Genomic DNA, 8827 nt, shown 5'->3' on the forward strand with positions numbered 1-8827 from the left:
GGCTGGGGCAGGCCTATGCGGGCACTGTGCCAGAGCATGAGGCTGTGGGGCTCGCACTCACCCATCTCAATGCCAAACTGCACCCTGCGATCCACGTCATCAGCCCACACCTCCTGCTGGGCGCCGCGGTACAGCACAGGGAAGACACCCCGGCACAGGTGAGCCTGGCGAGCCACCTGCGCACTCCGTGTCACAGCGATGATGAGAGCACGAGGCCGGTAGCGGGACAGCAGCTGGGCAGACCTGCCGGGTGCCGAGGGGTGGGTAAGGACTTGCACACCAGGTGCCATGGGGGCTGCACAGTTGGCACGGGGGCAGGAGTCAAGACACCTGCATTTGGTTCACTTGCAGTGCAGCCTGGGTGAGTCGCCTTGACACTGGGGGCACTACCCCTGTCTGGGGATGACGTGACGCGAGCAAGGATGAGTGACAGACCATGGCGGGGCAGGCACCAATGCGCTGCACTCCTCTGTGTTGCCCACCATGGCCCCAAGGGTAGGACCCTTCCCTGGCTGGGCTCGCTTCCCCTGTCCCCCAGAGTGCGGCCCCTGCCCCACGGGGTCTCACCGGCCGGACTTGGTGAGCACGAGGATGGCCCCTGCGCAGCACTTGAATGAGGCCTCCACTGCCCCAATGGCCGTCACCTCAGTGGGATCTTGACTCAGGGATGTCACCCGGCGCAGCTCCTCAAACAGCTGCTGGTGGTAGATGGCAGCCTCGGCTTCCCGCGCGATCTGCATGGGACGCAGGCACAGGAGCCCACGCAGGGCTGGTGAATGTGCTTGAGCACAGCCAGCTCCATCCTCCTGCCCCTCCTTGCAGAGCCCTGACAGGGCACGGGGAGCTCCCCACGGCGGCCTGCACTCTTACCGCGTGCTGCATGCTCACAGCCTCCACTGGGTAGGCCCCCTTGGCTGTCTCTCCTGACAGCATGATGCAGTCAGCTCCATCCAGCACAGCGTTGGCCACGTCACTGCTCTCTGCTCGCGTGGGCCGTGGCTTTTTGATCATGCTCTCCAGCATCTGCAGGCAGGAGAGAACTCAGGGCTTGTCACAGCAACCAACCCCCGGGGCCCCGATCCTCGGAGCCTGGAGCAGACTCACCTGCGTGGCACAGATCACAGGCTTCCCCGCACGGTTGCAGCAACCAATCATCATCTTCTGTGCCAGGAAGACTTTCTCTGCTGGGATTTCGATGCCCAGGTCCCCGCGTGCCACCATAATCCCATCACTGGCATCCAGGATCTCATTGAACCTGCAGGGCAGAGCGGGCTTAGCTTTACAGGGCTCAGGAGAGGGGTCCCCATCATACCCACCCCAGCCAAGACATGCTACTGAAGCCATGTTCTGGGAGCTCAGGGAATGGCATGTGGCTGCCACAAGAGTGGGTGCCAGCCTAGCCACAGAGCTGAGAGCTCGTGGGACACAAGGATGGCCAGAGCAAGCCTGTGTGTGCCTGATGACCCCATGCCGGTAAGTGCTGCTGTGGCCCCTGAGGAAATGCCTTTGGGGTGGGCATGATGCCCCATCCCCAGTGGTGACGTGGGGGGCAGAAAGGAACATTTCTCTCCCCTGCTGCCGCAGCTGATAGGCAGGGGGCAGACAACCAGGGACACAGGGACAGTTACTTCCTGACGCCCTCGTGGTTTTCGATCTTGCTGATGATCTTGATGGCGCGGCCCCGCTCGCCCAGCACAGCCCGGATGGCTGCCACATCAGCTGCCTTGCGGATGAAGGAGGCGAAGATCATGTCCAAGCCGTGCTGCAGCCCGAAGTGCAGGTCGCGCACATCCCGCTCTGACACAGCTGGCAAGTCGACCTCCGCCCCTGGCAGGTTCACGCCCTTGCGGCTGCACAGCACCCCGCCATTCTCCACCTCCGTCACGCAGCTGTTGGGGCCTGGGGCAGGGAGGGAGGCAGTTCCAGGCCCTGCGGGGTCTGCGGGGCGCAGGGACAGGGGCCTGGAGGGACTTGGAAGCTCAGGGAAGCAGTGGGGTTCAGAGGGGTTGGGGGGCAGGGGCTGGGACGGGCACCCCCGTGGGGACCGGCAGGGGCTAAGAACAGCGCAGAGCGTGGGGATGTAGCATAGAGCCGGGGGGGCGGGCGGTGGTCAGAGCTCTGGGGTCACAGGCCCGGGTCGGGGGTGCCCTGTGCCACCCTGGGGTGGGCAGGAGACACAGAGCACTGGGGGACACACCGATTTCCTTGACCACCAGGGAGATGAGCCCGTCGTCCACAAAGATTTTCCTGCCGACCTTGACAACCCTGGGGAGGTTTTGGTAGTCCACCCAGATGACAGACTGGTCGCAGCGCTCCTTGTAGGCCTCGTCGGTGGTGACTATCACCCGGGAGCCCTTCACCAGCTCCACCTCCATGTTCTCACCCTGCACAGGCACAGCACAATGGGGGCTCCAGCATGCCCAGCTTGACCGGCAGACCCTGCTCAGCCACATCCAAACCACACCAGTCCCACCTGCTCCAATGTCCCCCTGCCAATTCCCGGACCCCTTGCTTTCTGCTACAGGCCAGGCCAAGGCAAGGCAGGGCACCCCCCCACCAGCAGCCCCTGCCCTTTTCCCATCCAGCTACTCTATACTCACCCCTTTGACCAGGCCAGTGCGGATCTCGGGGCCCTTGGTGTCCAGGGCAATGGCCACGGGGCGGTAGAAGAGAGGATTGGAGGCGAAGCTCTCCGTCGCCTCCCGGATGTTTGCAATGGAGCCGGCATGATACTGGCAGGGAAGAGCTACGGCTGCAGGGGGGCTGTTGTGCAGAGCTGTGCTGTCCCTGCTCCTGCCCCAGTTTGTGGTCTCTGGTCCTGCCCCTTCCCTTCCCATCAGGGCCCTGTCTGCACCTGCCCTTCAGGGCCCTGGTTGCCCCAGTCAGGGGCCTCTGGGCCCTGCCCTGGGCCCACAAACTTGTCCCCATCTCAATATCCTCCCTTGCTCCAGCCTGTGAGGTGTGAGGTCCCCCACTCCCTAGCTGCACCCTGGGCTCCCAGTGCCCTCTTCCTGTGCCAGGCTGTGGGCTCCCTGCTTCCATCTGTCTGTGGGGCCTGGCCCCTCCCCACATACCTCGTGCGAGCCGTGCGAGAAGTTCAGGCGTGCAATGTTCATCCCAGCCTTAATCATCTCTTTCAGCATCTCCACAGAGCGGGAAGCAGGGCCTGGCAGGCACAGAGGCTCAGACCCTCGGGCCCTCTGCCCAGAGACCATCCCACCCTCAGGGCCCTGCGGCCTTGCCCAAGCCCCTCCAGGCAGGTCTTCGGTGCTGACCTGTGGCCCGGCACCCCCACCACTCCTGGCCAGGGTGGTTCTTGCCCCTGCCCCGGGAGAGCAGTACCTATGGTGCAGACAATGCTGGTGTTGCGGGTGGTGATGGGCACCGAGTCGATGTCCAGCAGGCAGAGGTGCTCCAGAAAGGTGTCCGCCCTGGATGCCCTCAGCTGGTTCCTCTGGAAAAAGGCTGTGCCGAGCTCCTGGGTGAGCTGAGCCATGTCTTCCAGCAGCCACGGCCTGATGATCCCTGCTGAGACAGGGAGGGTGCAGTCGCACAGATGCTGCCTGGCACAGCCTGTGGGGTCGCAGCCCCGGCCCCCAGTGCCGGGCTGGGAGCAGCAGGAAGCGCCGAGGCCTCCTTGGGGCAGTGCCAGTGCGCCCTGCTCGGGGCAGCACGAGCGGGGAGTGCTGGCTGCACACCGCTGTTGTGCAGCCATCCACTCGGCAGGCACTTCCCTCCTGGTGCCAAGGTCCTGGTCATCGCTCAGCAGGGGGCTTGGACCCATCTTCCACAGCGCACCCCCAGTGCAGCCGTCCTGCCATGGCTGCCTCCCTGCAGCCCAGACCCCCCCTCCCAAGCAGGCCTCGCATCAGAGCTCGTTAAAGTGTCACTAGAGCTCAGCCCAGAGGTCATTCCTGCGTGGCCTGGGGGTTTGCTGGCTGTCAGGCTCATTACAACCACCAGGCCCTGAGACAGGAGCTGGCAACAACCTGGGATCAACCTGCAGCCCCTGGCACAGACCGGGTCCCGCTGGGAGCAAAGCCAGCGCAAGCACCCACACATGGCGCAGGCCCAGCGGGAACCAGGGTCTGGGAGCCGGGATGCAGGCCCCAGGGACCACACGGAGGCTCTGGGGCCAGTCGTCTCACAGCAGCATGGCGTGGACAGCCCATGTTGCACTGCCCTGGCGTATGAGACAGGCTCCCTGGGGCCGCATGGGCCGTCCTGGGGCCAGGGAGGAGCAAGGCTGGCAGCTGCGATGCACGGAGCAGGCCTGGGCACCGGGGTCCTGGGCAGGCAGAGCCAGCTTGACGCGCGGGCACGAGGGGCCAGGGTGGGCAGGGGCTGCAACCCGGGCCCGTGGCTGCGCCCAAGCCAGGAGCCACCCACCTCACTCCGGCGCTGGCCCACGGGAGACGCCCCAGCAAGGAACTAGGAAATGGCAGCTCTCCCCTCCTCCCTGCCAGCCCGCTGGGCAGCTCCCAGCCTCGCCCCTCCCTGCTCCTTGTCCCCACCCCTCCGGCTCCAGCCCAGCCCTGGCCCCGCTCGGGGAGCCACGGCCTCTCCCTGCTCGCCTGGGGCCTGGGATGCTGGGTCCGGAGCGGCGGGGCAGGGCCGCGGGAGAGCGAAGGAAGGTGTCGGTGGGAGTCAAACGGTGGCAACAGCCCTGGTCAGACCCTGCTGGGTCTCAGCCTGCACCTGCCTCTTCGCCACGCAGGGGACAGGCACAACGCCCTGTGGTCGGACCAGGTGGGGCAAGGAGAGGCAGGCAGAGCAGCACAGGGGCAGGGAGCTGCAGACAGAGCAGCAGATACGGCGGGAAGCAGTATACAGAGCAGCAGAGGGGCAGGGAGTGACAACCAGAGGCGCAGGGAGAGGCAGGCAGAGCAGCAGATATAGCAAGAAGCGGTACGTAGAACAGCAGAGGAGCAGGGAGTGCCAGGCTGAGCGGCAGATATAGCAGGGAGCAGGAGGCGGAGCGGCAGGCAGCGGGGAAGAGCTAGCCGGGGGTGGGGTCTGGGACGGGGTGGGGGCGGGACCGGGGACGCCCCGCCCTCGGAGCCCGCCCACTGCCCGACTGTTGCTGAAGGATTACAGTACTTCTGCCTGAGGGCCCAACCTTCCGCCTCCAGCCAATCCAGAGGCTCCGCCGGACGTGGCCCCGCCCCGCCGCCCGCTGACTGGCTCATCGCCCCAAGGGCCCATCCTCATACGATGGGCGGTGGCCAATGGGAGCGGCCCCCCGAGATGGGCCGCGGCGCCGCCCCGCCCCCGCCGCGAGGCAGGCCGGGAGTTGTGGTCCCCGTGGCTGCGGCGGTGGGCGCGGGGCCGGGTCGCGCGCACTACAGGTCCCAGGCGCCCCTGCGCCACTGCCGGGGTTTAAAGAGGGCGGGGCGGGCAGCGTGGAGCGGCCGTGGCCGGGCAGGTGCGGGGCAGGTGCGGGGCGCGAGGAGCACGGCGGGGGTGGGGCGGCTGCTGCTGGGCCGGGCGCTCGCTCTGGTACGCGGAGCCGCGGGGCCGGGCCTGAGCGTGCCGCGTGTGGCGGGGGCGGCGATGGGCGCGGACCGCCAGGCCTTCGAGGGCTTCTTCCCGCAGGTCGTGCGCGACCTCACGGCCGACGGGCTGCGGCACCCCGAGGTGGGCGACGCGGTGGCCCGGCTGAAGGAGGTGAGCGGGGAGTAGGCTGGGGGGAAGAGGCTGCGCTCGCCCTCGCGCCGTGCCCGGGCTGGGCGCTGTCAGGCCGGGCCGGGCCGGTGCCAGTGGAGCCACGCGCTTATCGCCGCAGGTGCTGGAGTACAACAGCCCGGGCGGGAAGCACACGCGGGGCCTGACCGTGCTGGCCGCCTTCCGCCGCCTCGTGCGGCCCGAGCAGCAGGGCCCGGACAGTGTCCAGTGCGCACTGGTGGTCGGCTGGTGCATCGAGCTGGTGAGGACAGGCTTGGGGGACCCGGGTGCGGGGGGGAGCCGGCTCCTGAAGGGCCTGAGAGCACCGCGGACCCTGTCGGGCTCCCCGCCAGGAGGAGGCTGGCGCAGCCCTCGGTGCCTGGGGGGACCTGGGTCTCAAGTCCTGAGTCCCAGTGTGGTCTGAGAAGGACTTGTTCTTGCTGTAGCTCCAGGCTTTTTTCCTGGTGGCGGATGATATCATGGACTCGTCCCTCACTCGCCGGGGCCGGCCCTGCTGGTATAAAAAGGTACGAGGGGCCGGAGCAGGGGGGTGGACAGCACTGGGCATCGCTGCTTCCAGGTCCTGCCACAGCAATTTGGATGCTTCGTGCGTCCCCCTGGGCAGTGCGGGGCTCTGCGCGGGCCAAGTGCTTTTCCCACTGCTGCTCACCCACATGAGATGCTCTTGCTTCATGTTTCTTTGCCAATTCACACACACTCTTGTGCAGTTGCAACACTTGTGCCAGCCTTTCCCAGGCACACACTGCCCTGGGATGTACTATCTTGCATCGTGCCTTGCTGTAGCAGTTTACCCTGCTTTTGTTCTCCCGTGATGTTCTTGTCCACGTTCTGTATCAGCTTTCCTTGCGCCTCTGATTCCCAGGGCACATCTGGATTAAAAGGGGCTGTGTGCTGCCTCCTGATGCTGGAGAAAGGGTGCGGTGTGTTTGGGCTGTCTATGCGCACGGGCTTGCCCACCTCTTTGATCCGTGGCTGGGTCCTGTCATGCAGAGCTGGGAAGTTTTTTGGCAGCAGTGTTAAGTCTCACAGTTTCTACACCACCAAATTTCTGCTTCATGGGGCTCCCCATGTTGCTGCTGACAAGTTCTCCTTGGTGCAGCCACCCCTTGTGGTACCCATTGAGAATCCCCTGTTCTGATGCATCCGGGTATTTTGCCCAAAGCTTGAGCCTTGCAGCTTGAACTTGCTGCTGGCTTGCCTTGTGGTGCGTGTAGGGGAGGACCGAAGCATTGAGCCTGGCAAAGGCTGGATGAAAGAGGGCTGGCTCTCACCACTCCTGGGCCTTCTATTGCAGGAGGGGATTGGTTTGGATGCTGTGAACGACTCCTTCCTCCTTGAATCCTCCATCTACCGGTTGCTGAAGAAATATTGCCGGGGGCAGCCCTACTACCTGCACTTGCTGGAGCTTTTCCTGCAGGTGGGGCTGGCCTCTTGCTCCCATTTTCCTCTGTGCAGCCTGACTGCCCTAAATCGGCTCCCCTTGGGCATATCTGACCTCGCTCAGGTCTGCAGGTCACGCTTGGAGAGCTGCCCCATGTCTGCTGGGCTGTGCAAGCCGTATGCCACGTGGTGGCAGCTGCTTGTTCCCCTGGATAGTTTCTGAGTGTCCAGGGATGGGGGCCTTCAGGGCCACATGAGTAGCGCATCTCCTTCCCCCTCAGACCAGCTACCAGACGGAGCTGGGACAGGCTCTGGACCTCATCACGGCTCCCCCTACCCAGGTGGACCTGGCCCGCTTCACTGAGCAGAGGTGAGGCCCAGGGGGTAAGGCCTTACCTCTGCCGTCTGGGGGCAGGTGTGGCTCATGTATGTGGCCGTCTCGGCAGTGCCGGTTGCCCTGCAGGGCACTTCTGTGTAGCTGAGGGGTAGCAGGGAGCCTCTCCTCTGGGCTGCTCCCCCCTGGCTGCTGTCTTTACAAGCCAGAGGCTTTGATTGTCTCTGGGCAATGCTGTTGCCAGTTGCCCCTGGGAAGTGGCTCTGGTGTCTTCAAGGTGCTCCTGGCACCCTGTGGGCCTTGGTCACTGAGTGTGGCTCCTGTCTGGCAGGTATAAAGCAATTGTTAAATACAAGACGGCTTTCTACTCTTTCTACCTGCCTGTTGCTGCTGCCATGTACATGGTGAGTGTCCTCTGCCTGTGTGCTGCTGGCTGGCGGGGGTGACCTGGCACCTCTGCTGGGGGAAGGATTGTGGTGGTGTGCATGTCTGGGTGGGTCAGGGCAGGCACTGCTGGCTGAGGAGCTGGGTGGTGAAGGGGCTGGGGGATCTCAGTTCTCTGCTCTCCTTGCAGGCTGGCATAGAGAGTGAGGAGGAGCATGCCAATGCAAAGGCCATCCTGCTGGAGATGGGGGAGTTCTTCCAGATCCAGGTAGGAGGCCCCTTCCCCTCCCATGGGTGCTCATACGACCACCCAGAGTACAGGGGCCCAGGACAGCAGGCTCTGTCTGCCCACAGGACGACTTCCTTGATTGCTTTGGGGATCCGAGCTTGACGGGTAAGATTGGCACTGACATCCAGGACAACAAGTGCAGCTGGCTGGTAGTGGAGTGCCTGCGCCGGGCCTCTCCAGAGCAGAGGCAGCTCCTAGAGGTATTCTCACAGGGAGATTAAGACCCTACCCCCCCCTTAGTCTGCAGGGGGGGGAGTGAGGGTCACAGCCTGACTTACTAAGCTTATGGGGAAGCTCCCTGGCCACAGGGGGGCTGGGCTGGGACTTAACACCAGGGTCTGGGTGTAGGAGGTGCTGCACTTCAGGCTCATGTCTGACCTTGTTCTTTGCTTCTAGGAGAACTATGGGCAGAAAGAGCTAGAGAAAGTGGCCAGGGTCAAGGAGCTGTATGAAACACTGGGCTTGAGGGCTGTCTACCAGGAGTACGAGGAGCGTAGCTTTCAGCGCCTGCAGCAGCTGATTGAGGCACACACCCACTGCCTCCCTAAGGAGATCTTCCTCGACTTGGCTCACATCATCTACAAGCGCCAGAAGTGATGGGGGGACTGGGCCTGTGGCTCTGAAGACCACTGATCCCTGTTGCCTCGCCGGGGCGGAGGGGCGGGTCGCGCTCTGAACCGTTTGCACCAATAAAGCTAAATGATTGCAGCGGCTGTCTGTGGGAAGCGGGGCGGGGCTGGCGGGGCCGGGGGGCG

General features: G+C 64.5%; 2 protein-coding genes across 3 annotated transcripts in view; one reads left to right on the forward strand and one right to left on the reverse strand.

Annotated features, from left to right (window-relative positions):
- The window catches only part of PKLR (pyruvate kinase, liver and RBC), a 4810-nt gene extending 336 nt beyond the window's left edge, over nt 1-4474 (reverse strand). Inside the window, exons 1-10 of one of the 2 annotated variants that reach the window (XM_019556869.1) lie at nt 4390-4474; nt 3343-3525; nt 3075-3166; nt 2601-2732; nt 2198-2384; nt 1629-1899; nt 1105-1255; nt 871-1023; nt 568-734; nt 62-243 (exon numbers count right to left, since the gene is read on the reverse strand). In XM_019556869.1, coding sequence (XP_019412414.1) covers nt 62-243; nt 568-734; nt 871-1023; nt 1105-1255; nt 1629-1899; nt 2198-2384; nt 2601-2732; nt 3075-3166; nt 3343-3496 — 1489 coding nt within the window. In that variant the 5' untranslated portion in view covers nt 3497-3525; nt 4390-4474. Of the gene's footprint in view, nt 1-61; nt 244-567; nt 735-870; nt 1024-1104; nt 1256-1628; nt 1900-2197; nt 2385-2600; nt 2733-3074; nt 3167-3342; nt 3529-4389 lie in introns of both variants that reach the window. The other variant, XM_019556870.1, reaches the window with a different exon arrangement.
- A 952-nt stretch (nt 4475-5426) lies between these two features.
- Nucleotides 5427-8729, forward strand: FDPS (farnesyl diphosphate synthase). Its single transcript, XM_019556871.1, has 9 exons — nt 5427-5667; nt 5786-5926; nt 6111-6191; nt 6980-7102; nt 7347-7435; nt 7731-7803; nt 7974-8051; nt 8138-8272; nt 8469-8729. Exons 1-9 carry the CDS (start codon nt 5554-5556, stop codon nt 8667-8669), a joined length of 1035 nt encoding a protein of 344 aa, XP_019412416.1. The 5' UTR covers nt 5427-5553; the 3' UTR covers nt 8670-8729.
- The last annotated feature ends 98 nt before the right edge of the window (nt 8730-8827 follow it).

This window comes from Crocodylus porosus, unplaced genomic scaffold (assembly GCF_001723895.1).
Source record: "Crocodylus porosus isolate Cpor-Errol unplaced genomic scaffold, CroPor_comp1, whole genome shotgun sequence".
NCBI classification, from domain to species: domain Eukaryota; kingdom Metazoa; phylum Chordata; order Crocodylia; family Crocodylidae; genus Crocodylus; species Crocodylus porosus.

What these genes read in the sequence shown, in the direction of transcription:
- FDPS (XM_019556871.1), top strand. Translation starts at nt 5,554, where the DNA reads ATGGGCGCGGACCGCCAGGCCTTCGAGGGCTTCTTCCCGCAGGTCGTG. An exon ending in CGGTGGCCCGGCTGAAGGAG is followed by an intron (nt 5,668 to 5,785) that starts GTGAGCGGGGAG and finishes TTATCGCCGCAG; the next exon opens with GTGCTGGAGTACAACAGCCC. An exon ending in GGCCCTGCTGGTATAAAAAG is followed by an intron (nt 6,192 to 6,979) that starts GTACGAGGGGCC and finishes CTTCTATTGCAG; the next exon opens with GAGGGGATTGGTTTGGATGC.